Genomic DNA, 19,519 nt, shown 5'->3' with positions numbered 1-19,519 from the left:
TTATATAATGACAAACCGGGGCATAGGTTTAACTACTTTTAATTAACATATACTTCAGCTAGAAAACTCCATGTTTAGCCATGCAAGGCATTCTTTAACCAGCTGCCTCCCGCATAGCCTGCTGGTTAACGTAGTCTAAATGTTATTAACACATAACAAAACACAGAAATGACGTGGAAACAACGTTTATTCAACTATTTTCTGCCCAGTAGTGTGGGGTTTTTATAAGGTTTTTTGACATGCTTAACTAACTATAAGCTAGTAGGGCTTCTTATGCATTAAAGTTTGAATTACTGACTCATGTGAACCTGCATTTTCCATTAGTCTCTACTCTTACCAGTGCTCTGTCTAACCATGAGGCCACAGCCTGAAATTGCAACAAATGTATCTGAGCATAAGATATGAACAAGCAGTGTGAAATGTGTGTGCGCTGTACTGCGTGACCGAGACTGTGCTAATCTTAGAGAGACACAGGAGGGGGGTGAATCAGGGGACTGCTGACTGTGGTGTACAATAGACATTAACAGATAAACTATACACACGAAGAACATCTGTGAGGTTCTGAGTTATGCACTATGACCCAATACTATAACAAACGTAATTAGCAACTGTATTAAATGTGATTGGATATTGACAAACTGTTGGCCTGGGAGCCTGGGTGTCTGTGTGTGTGTGCTGGAAGTAACAGTTAGCCAGATAAGAGTGCTGGGAAGCTGTGGTTAGCCTTGAGCGAGAACAGTGGCCATTGTATACAGGTGCGAATAGCTCAGACAATATTACAGAGCTGTCTGACCTCAGTCTTTGGGGTGAAGGAGCGTAATCTACACAGCAACAGCGTCGGGACATCACATGCGTTAAGGGGCCAGGACTGGTTTAAGGCGCCAACATCAACGATAGGCTGGGTGAGTCTAAACCACGCCCAGTCTCTACTCTGACAGGCCGGCTCGGAAGTGGGAACTATCTCTGTCATGAGTATTTATTATAATGTCTTTGTCAGTAACAAGTGTCTTCTCTGTTTTCATCCTGCGTGATGTTACAGTGAACCCGTATATACGGAAGTTGCATTTCCCATTTATTACTTAGTTAATAAAAAGTACATAGCATACAATTAGTGACTCATTGTCATACTTGTCCTTATACCAGATTGAATTGACGCAACCCTAACAGTAGGTTACCCATCTTTTGCCAGTTTATTACACTACTAACGTTACATGGTACAGACTCACTAGTACACAGCATTTCACACCGACTTCCTTCCTCCTCGCCATCCAGCAGTAAAATATGCAGACGTCTCAGTTCCTGTGTGAAACAACCTGCTTTACTAAGAAAGGAGATGTGATGTGAGACGTTTGTGTCCTGGTTCAATCGTCTGTACCTGAAGCATGGGGCAGCTACTGCTGCAGGGATTGCTGTGGGTTGTGATTTTCCTGGGCTCATCTGTCCCTAATATCGAGTCCTCAGAGTACAACCCATTTCCTGGCATCACCGACAAGAAGTTCATCGACGACTGTGTGAGGATACACAACGACAACCGATCCTCTGTGAATCCACCAGCCAGAAATATGCTCTACATGGTAAGCAGTGAGGCAATGAGAGCATGGATTCTCAAGTCAAAACTCAGAAATACCATAATATAGCTAACACTGGTTCCATGGAAATAATTCTGAATTTGATTGTTTTTGCAGTTGGAAAAGTGACAATTACGAATATTCAATACGTGAATAGTGCTTAAACGCTTCCTAAAGCAACAACAATGCATATAAACATTGCCTTGTGAGTAGGCTATAGTTGAATAAGACAGGGCTCTACACTGTCCTTTTTTACAAGAACCACGTGTGAGCCTAAATTGAAAAATGTAGGTGGGCACAAAGAAATGTAGGTGCACAATGAAACATTTGAGGTAAGGTAATAAAGCTAGAATCCTACATTTTTCGAGGCTCACTGGTGCTCCTAAATAGAAATTCCAGGTTGCAGACAAAATATGTAGTCGCATAGGCAAGTAAAATGGTCGCACTGTAGAGCCCTGTAAAACAATGTTAGAATGAAAGGAGGACAGGCCACTCAGATCCATAGAGGCGTGTAATCAGTTTCACATCACAGATACTGTCATTTTTTTAGACACCCACTAATTTGGTTGTATTTTTTTTCTCGAGACGTGGGATGAGGGCTTGGCCATCACTGCAAGGGCCTGGGCAAGACACTGTGATTTCCAGCACAACATCTACCTGAAAGAGGTCAGACGGGTCCACCCTGTTTTCTCCTCCGTGGGAGAGAACATCTGGGCAGGATACCCGCCCTCCACGTTCTCTGTCATGGGCGCCATGGATTTATGGGTCAAAGAAGTGAGCGATTACTCATACCAAAGCAATGCGTGTAGACCAGGAAAAATGTGTGGCCACTACACACAGGTACGTGTCTTCTACTGTATATTACAGCATCACTGCTAAAAACCATCACAACGACACAATGCAGGTTTAGCGTTGGGCCAGTAACCAAAAGGTTGCTAGTTCAAATCCCAGAGCCAACTAGGTGAAAAATCTATTGATCTGTCCTTGAGCACAGCACTTAACCCTAATTGCACCAGGGGTGCCATCAATAGCTTAGTGGTTAGAGCGTTGGACTAGTAACCGAAAGGTTGCAAGATTGAATCCCCGAGCTGACAAGGTAAAAATATGTTGTTCTGCCCCTGAACAAGGCAGTTAACCCACTGTTCCTAGGCCGTCATTGAAAATAAGATTTTGTTCTTAACTGACTTGCCTAGTTAAATAAAGGTAAAATAAAAAAAATAACAGCTGATCCCTGGCCTTGACCGCACTCTCTGAAGCTGTCTCAGGGACTGTGGGATATGCAAAAAGAACTTATTTCACTGCACACTTGTACATGTGTGAAACAGAACAAATATAAGCCCCCACTATTTGACCTATTATAAAAAAAAACATTGGTATAAAGGGGAAACTCAATATTTCATCATCTTTGCCAACTGCATGCTTGCTTGCATTCCCAGGTTGTATGGGCGACGAGCTACAAGGTTGGTTGCGCCGTCCAAATATGCCCAAATGGTGTCGACAGGACTTCGTTTTCTGATAAAGAGGGAGCCGTATTTGTTTGTAACTATGCCGAAGCGTAAGTCAGACTGAATACACATATTACATTTACAAAGCATAAGGCAGACTGAATACACAGATATACCAAATGAAATCAAATTGTATTGGTCACATACACATATTTAACAGATGTTATTGCAGGTGTAGCGAAATGCTTGTGTTCCTCGCTCCAACAGTGCAGTAATATCTAACAATTAATGTACACTTAAAGGAAAATTCCACCCCAAAACTATTTTGGTATTTGTTTCATTAGTCCATTGTATATATATATAGTCCCAAAAAGTGTCAGCAATTTCAAGATATATAACTTTTAAAATACAGCCGTATGATGCATTTTGCATCATTTGATTCTGCGTTGTGCATCATATGATACAAAATGAATAATTTCTGGAACACCTGGGGATTTTTTAAAGGTTATTGGAATTATGCAACCTTGCACTTTCCCTTAAAAAAAAAGTCTAAGATGCTCTGATTATAGAAATATGGAAACATTTTGGATAAATTAAAAGGATGTGCTTTCTCCAGGGGAAACGTGGTTGAGATGTTACCATACCAGAACGGGTTGGAAGAATGCAGCTCTTGTGAGGGTGCAAACAATCAATGCCAGGCCAAGCTCTGCCGTGAGTCTGTCAGTTACCATTTCCCACACCCAATAAAATAAGATGGACAACCCTGTGATGGTCTGAATGTTCAACATATTCCTTCAAAACAACACCAATTGTACATGCTACACGTTCAACAACACCAATACTCTTTCCCTTGTACATGCAACACGTTCAACAACACCAATACTCTTTCCCTTGTACATGATACATGTTCAACAACACCAATACTCTTTCCCTTGTACATGATACATGTTCAACACCAATACTATTTTCCATTTGTGACATAACAAAGCTGCCATATTGTATTCTCTCTTTACAGACAATCCAAAACGAGACGAACAGAAAAGTATGTTTTGAATACGCAACCCTTCATTTAAATGATCTTCCTAAGCCACAATGGCAGCATGTGTTCTTTGTGACCGACGGTAGCCTTTTCTTTTCTCACCTGTGTACAGGTTACAGATGGACCCCCGACTGGGACCCAGCCCTGGCCACCTGCGGCCCCTGCTGCATGGCCTTATTGGCCATCCGACCCCTGGCCCTTCTCCTCACCTTTGTCGCCGCATTTGGAGTACACAGATTGTACCCAAGCATATTTTTTTACGAATAGCTGAGATGTTTAGATTGATTGACCTACGCTGACGTTCTCATTGTTGTGATACCTTTCTCAATGTGGTCCTGTCTTTTTAAAATTGCCGCAGCCTCAAACCAAATTCCCATTGTGATACAATAAAGTGTACTACAAAAACGTATATACAGCTTTTGCTGCTTCCATTAATGTGTTAAAGGGAAAGTCTACCCCAAAATTAACCAAATCTTTATTTACTGACCTCAAGGAGTTATGCAGCAGTCTTTAATACAAACTCTAAGGCAAGCCCTCTAAAGTAAACAATGCATAAAATAAGAGTAGGAAAAATAGGTCTTAAATAGCTCACACTTCCAATTTATGACAATCTGTGTTAGTTAAGTTAAATATTTGAAAATAACTGTTTCCCCCCCAAAAATCATGTTTGCTTAACAATGAGAAATGGTGTTGGCAAAAGCACAAACAAGTCTGTGACCAGGCTCACCAACCACTGACAGCAGAACTCATAACACAAGAGCTTATGAAGGTTGAAGAGCAGTGTCTAAATCCATCTCATTTAGCCTAACAGGAAAATCAATTCTACATTACATATTTACATTTAAGTCATTTAGCAGACGCTCTTATCCAGAGCGACTTACAAAATTCGACAAATACAGAATGAGAGATGATCATATAGTTGTTTTATTGAGTCTTTAGAAGTAGCAACACCAAATGACAGAACACGGCCCAACACACAGTTCTCCTAAACACAATGCTATTTCACTGTTCAGCAGTCTTCTAGGCCCATTTCTGCCACACTTGACGCCTGTAGCGGCACACGACAACCATGTTCATTTAATCATGAACTAAAACTTTCAATGCCTAAACACAATGCCTTTTCTCAAAGCCTGCAGGTATATAGCTTTATACCTTGTTAATCATTTATAATAAGGACTATAAAAAAAGCTTTTAATAGTATGCATGCTATTTTTTATAAGTATACATTAACAGACTTAAGTCAGCATCATTATGAAACATTACTAGTCTTCCAATGCATTAACTGCATCATAAGCCATTATACTTGCAGGCTTCATAATATTTACAGTAAACACTACTTTAACATTGACAGGTGTTGGTTGAAAGCAGTACAAGTTGTTCTGAGGATTAGGACAAGAGGAGGAATCTGTGGCGTCGGGATAAACCAGGTGAACCACATTCTGTGCACGTCTTACAAACAGTTGGTAAACTATTGAAGAATGGGCCTCGGTCACAGGAAAACTAGGTAACACTCAGAGGCATTGGATGTCACATATAGGGAGACACCTTTACTGTATACTGTCTCCTCTACTGAGGACAGAGGCATTTCATATTCATTTCATCAAAACCATGAGGAAGATTCATCTCTGTGGAATTGGGGATATTCTATTAATATCCCAAATACATCTAGACAAACCCATGTTCTGACAAACCTGCCGTCCTTCACGCCAGTGATCTGCATACCTCGTTTCAATGCTGCAATAGTGAATATTGTCCATTGTCCAAGGTTAGCCCTTGTTCTTTTTCTTCTTGTCATAGGCAGGTGTGGTCTGCGGGGCAGGGTTAACAGAGGGGGCTCCTAGCTTCTTGGTCTTGGCTTTCCTTACCTTAGCCTTGAGGGCCTCAATGTTGATTTTGGCATCTGAGGGAGCTAGGAAAAAAACATGGTAAAAGAAAAATAACACATTAAACAGCTAGGTGTGGCTGTATGTGTTCAGGCAATGCTTCATTTAACCAGGTTAATCAGTTAATGATTTTTTTATTTAACCAGGTAGGCTAGTTGAGAACAAGTTCTCATTTGCAACGGCGACCTGGCCAAGATAAAGCATAGCAATTCGACAATTTACATTTGTAAAGTGCTTTTCATTATAGAAGAATAATTTCAAAGCGCATAAAATCATTTTATTATAAATGAGAATAGAATGTTTCTGAACACCTCTACATTCATATGGAGTATAATATTTGTGTGCCTAACTTTCTCACTCATTATTATTCACGATTCATTCAGGATTATCCATAATCACAGTAGCATCCACATTATCCATATCATGAAAGCAACAACCAAAGTGTAGGAGGAAGGGGAGGCCAGCTGATAAAGATGAGTCTTATTAAGGCCTGCTTTAAAAAGCCCCAAGACTGTCAGGAAGAGTTTCAAAAGATGTGTGAGCGGGAGGAGAAGGCCTGGTTGCCTGACTGGTGCAGGGCCTGAAGCAGTCTGGCTTGAAGGAAGTGGGTGGAAACGTTAAGTGGAGAGAAGGTAGTTAACAACATAATTATTCAAATGATTCACTGTACCTTTGTTAGTCTTCTTCATAACAGGTTTCTCCTTAGGAGGAATAAAGGCTCTGTTTCGCTCCTCTTGCCTCTTAGTCAAAGCCTCGGCTTGTTTCACCTTGGAAACAGACACAAGCAGACATAGGTCAAATGGATTTGGCACAGTAAATCCTGTTACGTGTCTTTTGAAGGTAATTCGTTTCTCATGCAATGCTATACAAATAGTAACTGGTGCATAGCTATCAAGTCAAGTTACCACACCCCAGGGTGAAGCGGTGTCAAGTGATATCCATGGTTACCACACCCCAGGGTGAAGCGGTGTCAAGTGATATCCATGGTTACCACACCCCAGGGTGAAGCGGTGTCAAGTGATATCCATGGTTACCACACCCCAGGGTGAAGCGGTGTCAAGTGATATCCATGGTTACCACACCCCAGGGTGAAGCGGTGTCAAGTGATATCCATGGTTACCATACCCCAGGGTGAAGCGGTGTGAAGTGATATCCATGGTTACCTTTATCTCTTCCATCTTCTTCCTCTTCTTAACGCTCTCTCGAAGGAAGAACTCTCCCGTTGCAAGTTCCTTGTCAATCTAGACAACCAGGAAACACAACAAAACAGTGAATCCAGGAACACGGGTGTGAACAAGTCTAGTGATAGGTATAGTGATGGATGGGTTATATCAAGTAGTTATAGACCAAGTCATCTGTTGATGTTAGGCTCTATGGCTGTTGTATGTTATAGTACAAGGATGAGTAAAAGAGAAGATTGGGAAATTATAAGCAATTTGCGGGCCGGAAAAAGGGCAGTTATAAAATATATTCATAAGATGTTCTCTTGACTTATAAAAAAAAAAATATATATATATATATATATAAGTGCCCTTTTCCCAGCCCACAAATTGCTTTTGACTTACAAATTGGTTTGAAAAGAAATCTAATCCCAATGTGGGCCTGGGGCCAAAGTTATTACACACCCCTGTTACAGTATGTGGAAGAGGACTTGTCAATGTCCTGTGTTGTTATCTTGAAACTGAACTTTAAAAATATATATACATTTTTATTGTACTGTGCTTGCACTTTGCATGCTACGTTTGATGTGCCATCTACATGAAGATTTGTATACTGGGCTAGCATGTTGTATAACACAGGAACCGATACAAATAACTACAACATCATGCCTGAGTGGTGGTTCTGACCCACTAACCTGGCTCTCAGGCTGCTGCGGTGTCAGACAGTTCTGACCCACTAACCTGGCTCTCAGGCTGCTGCGGGGGCAGGCGGTTCTGACCCACTAACCTGGCTCTCAGGCTGCTGCGGGGGCAGGCGGTTCTGACCCACTAACCTGGCTCTCAGGCTGCTGCGGGGGGAGGCGGTTCTGACCCACTAACCTGTCTCTCAGGCTGCTGCGGTGTCAGGCAGTTCTGACCCACTAACCTGGCTCTCAGGCTGCTGCGGGGGCAGGCGGTTCTGACCCACTAACCTGGCTCTCAGGCTACTGCGAGGGCAGGCGGTTCTGACCCACTAACCTGGCTCTCAGGCTGCTGCGGGGGGAGTCGGTTCTGACCCACTAACCTGGCTCTCAGGCTGCTGCGGGGGCAGGCGGTTCTGACCCACTAACCTGGCTCTCAGGCTGCTGCGGGGGGAGGCGGTTCTGACCCACTAACCTGGCTCTCAGGCTGCTGCGGGGGGAGGCGGTTCTGACCCACTAACCTGGCTCTCAGGCTGCTGCGGGGGGAAAGGTGTGTACTCCTTCTTTGTCGTCTTTTTCTTAGGCTCCTTGCGCTTGGTCAGGTTCTTGTGTCGGAAATTGGGCAGGAATCGCTCCCAGCTCTGCAGCCGCAGCTCGGGGTCCTTGGACAGCTCGCGCTTGATCATGAGCGTCTGCGGTCAACACCAATTGAACGGTCGCCAGAGTAAAAAGGGAGAAACGTGTTGGAAGAGTTAACTTGTATTATTGAAACTGAGGGTGGTTGAAGTCAGACTACATACTGGTAACTACATGGCAAAGCTCCAGAAAGGATGCAGTAGTTCAAGCCAGTTGCTTCATTAGAAGGGGCAATCTGCAATTGCTACATCCCTTTTTGTGTGTATATATATACATACACACACACACACACACACACACACACACACACACACACACACACACACACACACACACACACACACACACACACACACACACACACACACACACACACACACACACACACACACACACATTGATTCGTGAAGAGTATAATTCATCAGAACCCAAAATATTAGCTTGTTTATTACATTGTAAACAAACACGGTGTAGCCTCAAAAAAAATCTTTAGACTATTATTTTGATATCTTGGATCAGTCCTTGCATCCATAGCTGTCTATGAATTTGAGTGGCTACATTTTTCAAAGGCCCATCCCTCAGCCTTTAACCAAAAGAGAGGCGGGGGAACTGTTTTGTTATTGTTTCAACTAAGGATTGCCCCTTTAAATCCCTTGAGCCACAGCATTAAAGGAGCAACACCTCACATTTTAGATTTCTTTGACTGCTTAGAAACACCTAAAATAGCTGAAGTACAGCTTCCTCCCTGACCATATAAAAAATAACATCCGCTACAGGGACAACTAACAAGTTTTGCATTGCTAAGATTTTGGCTATTGTTGACAACCTCGTGTACGAGAGCCAATCGGAATAAAGGAATTTGTAAACACAACTGGCCAAACACGATAAAAAACTTGAAAATAAAGTTATGACGGATAGAATAAGTTGGTCTGGAGCATGTTGTTCTCAGCTGTCAAGGATCTTCTAACTTCCCCTTTTGGGATCATGGTAAGTTCAAGTCATCTATTCTAAAGGACTCCAATTCCTTTTGGTGACTTCCTCTGTGGCGTCAACAAAAACCCCACATCCTCTTACATAGAACAGTGCCGGTTACTTTAAGTTTACCACGAACCATGACAAAGTACCACGTAGACCACCTTTCTCCTCCTCCTTGGATGTGGAGGAGAAAGGTATCAATTACCTTGATGTTGTAGATGGGGTGGATGTTCTTCATGGTATCCAACACCACTTTCCGTACCTACATATGGGAAAAATTGTATTAGCAGATAATAATAATTGAGTCACTCAGAGAGAGAGAACAAAAAAAATACAATTGTTGCTCACTCCAGGGAAGTTTAATGTACTTTCCCCCCCCTTTTTGTGATATCCAATTGGTAGTTAGTCTTGTCCCATCGCTGCAACTCCCCTATGGACTCGGGAGAGGCGAAGGTCGAGAGCCATGCATTCTCCGAAACACGACCCTGCCGCACTGCTTCTTGACACATTGCTCGCTTAATCCCGGAAGCCAGCCGCACCAATGTGTCAGAAGAAACATCGTACAGCTGGCGACCGAAGTCAGCTTGCAGGCGCCCGGCCCGCCACAAGGAGTTGCTAGAACGCGATGGGAAAAGGAAATCCCGTCCGTCCAACCCCTCCACTAACCCGGACGACGCTGGGCCAATTGAGCGCTGCCCGGTTACGGCCGGCTGTGACACAGCCTGGGATCGAACCCAGGTCTGTAGACCGCTCTGCCACTCGGGAGGCCCTACTTCAGGTAAGTTGACTGAGAACACATTCTCATTTACAGCAACAACCAGCGGAATAGTAACAGGGGGAGGGAAATGAGTCAATTGGAGGCTGGGGATGATTAGGTGGCCATGATGTTATGAGGGCCAGATTGGGAATTTAGCAAGGACACCGGAGTTCACCCTTACTCTTACAATAACTGCCATGGGATCTTTGGTGACCACAGAGAGTCAGCACACCTGTTTTATGTCCCAATCTGAAAGACAGCACCGTACACAGGGCAATGTCCCCCATCACTGGGGCATTGGGGAAAAATGTAAGCCAGAGAAAAGAGTGCCACCTACTGGCCTTCCAACACCACTTCCAGCAGAATCTGGTCTCCCATCCAGGGACCGACCAAGACCAACCCTGCTTAGCTTCCGAGGCAATAGTGATAGTATGCATCTGAAAGGGATTTATTACCATCAATTGCAAAATGTGTACGGCCTAATCTCCCTATGGAGAGGTGGGCCTAAGTCAATTCAATAAATTATTTGTTGCTATTGCAGAAATGGGCACCTGATGAATTCAACAGGCTTATTTCAGTGGTTCCAGTGTGGGGTTAAGGGAGAGAGCAGGGTAGTGTTCAGTAAGGAGAAAGCATTTAGAAACGGAATGAAAATGCATTTTTGCCTTACAAAATGTTTTGCTATGGTGTACCCTACTGAACATGGCCCTTATTGAGGAAATCAGCGCTCACCTCTTTGAGGCCGTTGAAGGGTCCCAGGGCTGACACAGTGTTCCCCTGCACCATGACGTAGCAATTAGTGAGCAGCTCCAACGCCTGAGGGGGAAACAGGTTAGATAAATGCCTGTAAGAGGGAGGTTGAATGTGTTCCATGGAGAGCAATCTCCATCCACTCACACTCCATGACTGCCGCTAATGCCACCAGTACTACTACTGCTGCTGCTGCTGCTGACAGTACTACTGCGACTGCTGGCAGTACTTCTATGACTGCGACTGCTGACATTACTGCTACTACTACGACTGCTGACAGTACTGCTACTGCTGCTGACAGTACTACTGCTGCTGACAGTACTGCTACGACTACAATAGCTGACAGTACTACTGCTACTGCTGACAGTACTGCTACTGCTGCTGACAGTACTACTGCTGACAGTACTACTGCTGCTACTACGACTGCTGACAGTACTACTGCTACGACTGCTGACAGTACTGCTACAACTGCTGACACTACTGCTACGACTGCTGACAGTACTACTGCTACGACTGCTGACAGTACTACTGCTACGACTGCTGACAGTACTACTGCTGCTGCTGACAGTACTACTGCTGCTGCTGACAGTACTACTGCTGCTGCTGACAGTACTACTGCTGCTGCTGACAGTACTACTGCTGCTGCTGACAGTACTACTGCTGCTGCTGACAGTACTACTGCCAGTACTACTGCTGCTGCTGACAGTACTACTGCTGCTGCTGACAGTACTGCTGCTGCTGCTGACAGTACTACTGCTGCTGACAGTACTGCTACGACTACAATAGCTGACAGTACTACTGCTACTGCTGACAGTACTACTGCTGACAGTACTACTGCTGCTACTACGACTGCTGACAGTACTACTGCTACGACTGCTGACAGTACTGCTGACAGTACTGCTACGACTGCTGACAGTACTACTGCTACGACTGCTGACAGTACTACTGCTACGACTGCTGACAGTACTACTGCTGCTGCTGACAGTACTACTGCTGCTGCTGACAGTACTACTGCTGCTGCTGACAGTACTACTGCTGCTGCTGACAGTACTACTGCTGCTGACAGTACTGCTACTGCTGCTGACAGTACTACTGCTGCTGCTGACAGTACTGCTACGACTACAATAGCTGACAGTACTACTGCTACTGCTGACAGTACTGCTACTGCTGCTGACAGTACTACTGCTGACAGTACTACTGCTGCTACTACGACTGCTGACAGTACAACTGCTACGACTGCTGACAGTACTGCTGACAGTACTACTGCTACGACTGCTGACAGTACTACTGCTACGACTGCTGACAGTACTACTGCTACGACTGCTGACAGTACTACTGCTACGACTGCTGACAGTACTACTGCTACGACTGCTGACAGTACTACTGCTACGACTGCTGACAGTACTACTGCTACGACTGCTGACAGTACTACTGCTGCTGCTGACAGTACTACTGCTGCTGCTGACAGTACTGCTGCTGACAGTACTACTGCTGCTGCTGACAGTACTACTGCTGACAGTACTACTGCTGCTACTACGACTGCTGACAGTACTGCTACTGCTGCTGACAGTACTACTGCTGCTACTACGACTGCTGACAGTACTGCTACTACGACTGCTGACAGTACTGCTACTACGACTGCTGACAGTACTGCTGCGACCGCTGACAGTACTGCTGCGACCGCTGACAGTACTGCTACGACCGCTGACAGTACTGCTACGACCGCTGACAGTACTGCTACGACCGCTGCGCTAAAATGTTTATTCTATTCTACTGAGCCATTTACATTATGTTTGTATTCTGATCTTTTATTATTGTTGTTGTTGCACTATCGTGAAGGAACCTGCAAGTAAGCATTTCATTGGACGCTGTATAGCACGAGTATCCTGTGCTGTATACCACGAGTATCCTGTGCTGTATACCACGAGTATCCTGTGCTGTATACCACGAGTATCCTGTGCTGTATACCACGTGTATCCTGTGCTGTATACCACGTGTATCCTGTGCTGTATACCACGAGTATCCTGTGCTGTATACCACGAGTATCCTGTGCTGTATACCACGAGTATCCTGTGCTGTATACCACGAGTATCCTGTGCTGTATACCACGAGTATCCTGTGCTGTATACCACGTGTATCCTGTGCTGTATACCACGTGTATCCTGTGCTGTATACCACGTGTATCCTGTGCTGTATACCACGTGTATCCTGTGCTGTATACCATGTGTATCCTGTGCTGTATACCACGTGTATCCTGTGCTGTATACCACATGTATCCTGTGCTGTATACCACATGTATCCTGTGCTGTATACCATGTGTATCCTGTGCTGTATACCATGTGTATCCTGTGCTGTATACCATGTGTATCCTGTGCTGTATACCATGTGTATCCTGTACAGAAGACTAACAAAACTTTAAACTTCTTACTGCACAATGCAAAATCATGTCATACTCTCCATATCCCCGTACAAGAGTAAATATACTTACTTTGAAAAAGTGCTTTTACTTTTAGATTTTTCTTGCAAATTTTCTCCAGCTATATAGTGTCATCATTTTTCCTTCTACTTATTTTAATTCAATATTTTTGTTGTTGTAGCACTGTTGAGAGGAGAGCTTGCAAGTAAATGTATACCCCCTGTGCATTCTGTGCATATGACAAATAAACTGTGATTTGATTAGCTGACTGATTCTGACAGGTTGGGAGGTGTTAATAACACTATGCTGCCACCTAGTGATGCTAACATCTAAACACAACAACACAAATGTGTCCATTTGAACGCTCTCCCTGGCTGCACGGTTGAACAAGACCCACCTTGAGTGTAGATCCTTTAGGTCCGATGAGTCTCTGCCTCCTCTTCACAAACCGTTCTCTGGTTCTGACCAGCGTGCCAATTTTGATGATGTCACACGCCATGTCATCCTCCAAAATACGCACGGCCTAAAGGTGGAAGACAGAAGAAAACAACCAAATGAAGATACTTGTAGTGGTTTCTTTCTTGGGGGTAAGTATAGAGTTTAGACTATTCTTCCACACTATCAGGATCATTGTTGGAAGTTCAACTATGAATTGATGAACAAGAGAGCATGCCTACCTGCTCAAATGGCACACTTCTGGCCAACAGCTTGATGAGGTCCCGTGCCCTTACAACGGCATATGGGTCAAAGGTCTTTTTGGTGGTGCAAACCGTGATGCTGCCCTCGATCAAATCCAGGGTGGCCTTGATGTGCTGTTGATGAGAAAGAAAAGCAGAACATCAATGTTTTGGACAATTTAAAGGCCGTGTGCCTAAATCTAGGAGGATCATTCATCCTCACATGGCTACATATTTGCATGTTCACAAACACCTATACATGGGCTGATAAGATTGGATCAACTCGTCAACATGTAACATTATTCTTAAAGCTGGAACCCTTAATGGTGAAACTACCTCGTCACTTTGTGATCTTACAACAAAGAAGTTACTGCAAACAACAAAAATGTCCCCCTGAGACATCAATGCACAGTCCAGTGGAGGCTGCTGATGGGAGGACAGCTCATAATGGCTGGAACAGAGTGAATGGAATGGCATCAAACACATGGAAACCATGTGTTTGATACTATTCCAATCCAGCCATTACCACAAGATCATTCTCCCCAATTAAGGTGCCACCAACCTCCTGTGGTGCACACGCTATAGAACAGCAGAATACGTACTGCAATTGTTTTATTTTACCACCGCTCGACACACCTCTCCTCTGTTTCATCCTCAAAACAAAAACATGAAGATAGGTGCTGGTCCAGACAGTGGCACCACAGACAGAATAATGAGCCAGATATTTCACCAGATGTATAAATGTGAAGCATCCGGTCTAGGGCGGGCGGGATAGCATATTTCATGATATACCGGTATTGATGCAGGGACTGGTTTGGGTTTTTACTTTTACCTTATATACCGAATGTTTGGTTTGTTAAATGTGATACGCCATGTGTAATGTCAATTTTTATAATTTACTTCGCTACTTGAGTCATCTCTCTCCACTTTCTCTCCGTGCCACTTTCCACACAGACCTAGCCACGCCCCCTGTCACTCAAGGAGCGCATTTGATGTTCCTCAACCACGAGACATTTTGTTCAGTCTGCCTGGTGTACGTAGCACATGCAACAATGTTGATGACAACAATGCTGTTTTCACTTTGCTTCTTAATAATAATCCACTAGCGTTCTATAATGACACTATTAGTTTGTGTTTCTTACATCCGCAAACAGCTAGTTTGTCTTTTCTTAGCAAGTTGCCCTAAATCTTGTGAGACAGTAAATGTTAGCCACTAATGCAAATTAAAGGTACTGAGTATTTTATTTTACCAGGTAAATTGACTGAGAACACGTTCTCATTTACAGCAACGACCTGGGGAATAGTTACAGGGGAGAGAGGGATGAATGAGCCAATTGTAAGCTGGGGATGATTAGGTGACCGTGATGGTATGAGGGACAGCTTAGGAATTTAGCCAGGACACCGGGGTTAACACCCCTACTCTTACGATAAGTGCCATGGGATCTTTAATGACCTCAGAGAGTCAGTACACCCGTTTTAACATCCCATCCGAAAGACGGCACCCTACACATCGGGATATTTTTTTTAGACCAGAGGAAAGAGTGCCTCTTACTGGCCCTCCAACACCACTTCCAGCAGCATGTGGTCTCCCATCCAGGGACTGACCAGGACCAACCCTGCTTAGCTTCAGCAACAAGCCTGCAGTGGGATGCAGGGTGGTATGCTGCTGGCATGAGCAAAAGTAGCTAGCTAATACAGCCTGATAACACCAGTGATGGTGTAGACCTAATTCAGCATGTTGTTTGTGCAACAGTATCTTCTAAATCAAAGAGGAATATACAAAGCAAGAATATGTTAGCTACATCAAGTAGCTAAGAGAAAACATGCAATGTAGCCAAAGCTTATAGGGTCCCCTAGGAAACACTTAACAATTTAGTTCCTACCCTGTCACAATAACTCCTCCCTGGCATTTTCATTTGTTGTCATCTCAAAAAACACTGTATTCAAAGTGCCCACTATTATATTCTAACTATAGAATTAGAATAGTCATTATATTTCCATGATTCCAACAGTTTTGCTCTAATTCGCAAGTCACATCGCAACTGAAACATTTGGTTAAAAATACATCCTAGATTATTTGCCCATATCGTGCAGCCCTATGTGGCAGTGTGGAAATTCTCTCAATTGAGCAGTGGTGTAAAGTACTTAAGTAAAAATACTTTCAAGTACTACTTAAGTTGTTTTTTTGGTATCTGTACTTTACTATTTTTATTTTTGACACCTTACTTTACTACATTCCTAAACAAAATACTGTACTTTTTACTCCATACATTATCCCTGCCACCTAAAAGTACTCGTTTGTACATTTTGAATGCTTAGCAGGACAAGAAAATGGTCCAATTCACGCACTTGTCAAGAGAACATCCCTGGTCATCTACTGCCTCTGATCTGGAGGTCTCACTAAACACAAATGCTTTGTAAATTATGTCTGAGTGTTGGAGTGTGACCCTGGCTATTCATAAATAAAAAAATAAAAATAAAAAAATGGTGCCACCGGGTTTGCTTAATATAAGGAATTTGAAACTATTTATACTTTTACTTTTGATACATAAGTACATTTGATCAATTACATTTCCTTTTGATACGTATATTTAAAACCAAATCCTTTTACTCAAGTAGTATTTTACTGGGTGACTCACTTTCTATTAACGTATCTTTTCTTTTACTCAAGTATGACAATTGGGTCGTTTTTCCACCACTGCAATTGAGTGCAGGAAATGCAGAAATGATAAAAGTGATGAAATTTGTTTTGGTTGAAGTTGAATTGAACAGTATAAATCGATCAGAATGGAGAAAGACTCATTGAAATCACTTATAATGTATGCGTTGCCACCATAGGATGACTTACTACTCAAAACAAATGTAGAACTTTTATTAGTCAAAAACTAAAAACACCGTCACATACTGTCACACCGTCCATTTTTTTAAAAATACCGTGATATAATATTTTGGCCATATTGCCCAGCCCTAGTTGCTACTCACTACCAAATATGGTGATGAGAGGAAGCCCACTGCCTGGCAGTGGGAGACAATGGAGCGAGATGGATTTTGGCCGACATTCTGCAAATGTTCTACTATTCCTACATCATTTTAAAAACGTTTTAATTATATATAGCCATTGACTCTGGAATAGACCATATAACTGCCTCATGGGCTTAGTTCAACTGCTCATCAGAGCCCAAAATACATGTTTATACTCCAATAAACAATGGAGACACTATAGCCTCGAGACACTGTTAAAGCTCTAACTTTTATCTCATGGATGGTTAAGTCTTTGCAATCATAGCTCTGTCTATGAATTTGAATGGCTACATTTCTCCAGCAACGTCCCTCAGTTTTTAACCAATCCCATATCAGGGTGGTCGCTTTGTTATTATTTCAACTGCATATTTCCCCTTTAATTGGCTCAACTTACTGAATCGCCTAATGCTTTTTGCACCAGTGGCCAGCATTCTTTCAGGTATGCCTCTCTGTACTTGGGAAAGAGAGTGGCGAAACTGCTCTCCTCCAGTAGACCTTTGGGGTTGTCATCTTTTGTGAATGCTGGCTCCTTCCATCCATCGGGAACAGTGAAGAGTTGAGATTCATCCACTGAAAATACAACAAAATTAGAAACTAGGATATAACACACCTAACGTTATAACTAGCTACCTAACTAGGTAGGTAGGTAAATTAGCCACATTGCATGCACGTTTTCCCATACAAGTTCTTTCACTGAGAACAAATTGGTAGCAGTCTTCAAGCAGTGCTCATACTAGCACCATAAATAAGCATGAGGCCGGGCGCGAGCTACACAAATCAAGGGGTATCAGGCTTCTGTTCAGATACATGTATCCAGAAACGTGGACTATTATTAAGAAAGAATGACATGTGTTTCTGATACTAGACAATATCGTTGTAATACCTTGGTTTGTATTCTTTTTCGACTTCTTCCCCGACTGCGTTTCACTCACGCTTCCTTCTTTAGTGGAGGACGCCATTTTTGTTGTGCCGGAAATACAGACCGGAACTGCGTAGTTTGGAACTAAAATGAGGGTTGCATTCAAAATTGCAGCGTTGCATTACGTGCTAAGAGCGTTCTTGAAACTATATTCCAATGTGTAAGAGTCTTTGCAACATTGTGCCACAACAACCTTTTCGATCCTTACAATATTTGCTTATATAAATAACAATTTATGACAGTGTATTTCATGTTCAGGTGGTTTGGTAACTTCGCTTCGTTGGCTAATTAGCAGCTGTTTAGCCATAATCAGTAGATTTTTGACCAACCTGGCGATACCTTCTTCGTTCTCATTTCGGAAGTCACTGGTGTCTACAGAACTCCTATAGCTAGTTGCATTGAAATAGCTATAGAAAATGCTCCATTATTAAATACAGTTTTGCTCCATGAAGTGATAAAACAATTTATGCGCCGCCATCTTAAGTGTCTTTGTGCAAGATTTTGGCTATTAAAAGGTAGTTTCGCGAACCATTGCTAACTAGCGTTAGCACATTGCCTGGAAGTGTATGGGAATAGCTAGCATGTTAGCTGCTCCCATAGATGTCAATGCATTGTGCTTATGCCTAGAAGTATATGGGAATAGCTAGAATGTTAGCTTCCCCCATAGACGTCAAGTCATTGTGCTAATGCTAGTTAGCAACTTCCTTCAAACTGCATATTTATTGGAGTTGCGGCCAGTGCCTCTGCTAAACGAATATAGGGGAAACACTTCGGTATAATTAACAACAACAACAACAATATAAATGCAACAATTTCAAAGATTTTACTGAGTTAGTTCATTTAAGGAAATCAGTCAATCGAAATAAATTAGGCCCCTCATCTATGGATTTCACATGACTGGGTAGGGATGCAGTCATGGGCCTTGGAGGGCATAGGCCCACCCACTAGGGAGTCAGGCCCAGCCAATCATGAGTTTTTCCCCACATAGGCCTTATTACAGACAGAAATACTTCCCAGCTTGTATTCAGCACGTGACAAATACAGTTTGATTTGATGTCTGAGTGTTGCAGTAGCTACCCGTATTTTTTTTGGTTGCCATTTGGTTAATATAAGGAATTTGAATTATTTACACTTGTACATTTTTGCAATTACATCTACTTTTGATACTTAAGTATATTTAAAAGCAAATACTTTTACTCAAATAGTATTTCACTGGGTGACTTTCACTTGAGTAATTTTCTATACAAAAGGTATATGTACTTTTATGCAAGTATGATAATTAAGTACTTTTTCCACCACGGCACACCATTCAGGTGGATGTATTATCTTGGCAATGGAGAAATGCTCACTAACAGGGACATACACAAATTTGAGAGAAATAAGCTTTTTGTGTGTATGGACAATTTGTGATTTTTTTAAATTTCACCTCATGAAACCAACACTATACATGTTGCATTTATATTTTGGTTTAGTGTAGTTAGTCATTTGATATATTGGCAAGTGGTTTGGGTGTGCCCGTCACAATTTGTCAACTGAGGTTGCCTACCACCAATAGCATTAGTAGCCACCGTACACCTACTGGTGGCATTTAAT

The 19,519-nt window shown here is 42.8% G+C and overlaps 2 protein-coding genes across 3 annotated transcripts; one reads left to right on the top strand and one right to left on the bottom strand.

Annotated features, from left to right (window-relative positions):
• The first annotated feature begins 615 nt into the window (after positions 1-615).
• Positions 616-4,461, top strand: glipr1a (GLI pathogenesis-related 1a). Of its 2 annotated transcripts, XM_071332107.1 has the most exons (6): positions 1,212-1,574; positions 2,154-2,408; positions 3,005-3,123; positions 3,630-3,724; positions 4,029-4,055; positions 4,165-4,461. In XM_071332107.1, the coding sequence occupies exons 1-6, from the start codon at positions 1,383-1,385 to the stop codon at positions 4,317-4,319; spliced, it is 843 nt and encodes a 280-aa protein (XP_071188208.1). In that variant the 5' UTR covers positions 1,212-1,382; the 3' UTR covers positions 4,320-4,461. The 2 variants fall into 2 exon arrangements, with proteins under 2 accessions (XP_071188209.1, XP_071188208.1); XM_071332108.1 differs by lacking the exon at positions 4,029-4,055 and having other exon boundaries at positions 616-1,574.
• A 501-nt stretch (positions 4,462-4,962) lies between these two features.
• Positions 4,963-18,043, bottom strand: krr1 (KRR1 small subunit processome component homolog). The gene is made up of 10 exons (XM_071332106.1): positions 17,891-18,043; positions 17,402-17,577; positions 13,987-14,121; positions 13,707-13,832; positions 10,876-10,959; positions 9,592-9,648; positions 8,297-8,467; positions 7,099-7,176; positions 6,606-6,702; positions 4,963-5,961 (listed from the first exon to the last, which is right to left on the bottom strand). The coding sequence occupies exons 1-10, from the start codon at positions 17,964-17,966 to the stop codon at positions 5,819-5,821; spliced, it is 1,143 nt and encodes a 380-aa protein (XP_071188207.1). The 5' UTR covers positions 17,967-18,043; the 3' UTR covers positions 4,963-5,818.
• Positions 18,044-19,519: the final 1,476 nt, after the last annotated feature.

Source organism: Salvelinus alpinus, chromosome 11 (genome assembly GCF_045679555.1).
Source record: "Salvelinus alpinus chromosome 11, SLU_Salpinus.1, whole genome shotgun sequence".
NCBI classification, from domain to species: domain Eukaryota; kingdom Metazoa; phylum Chordata; class Actinopteri; order Salmoniformes; family Salmonidae; genus Salvelinus; species Salvelinus alpinus.
The sequence above is the reverse complement of the archived record's forward strand: the minus strand, read 5'-3'. Positions and strand labels throughout refer to the sequence as shown.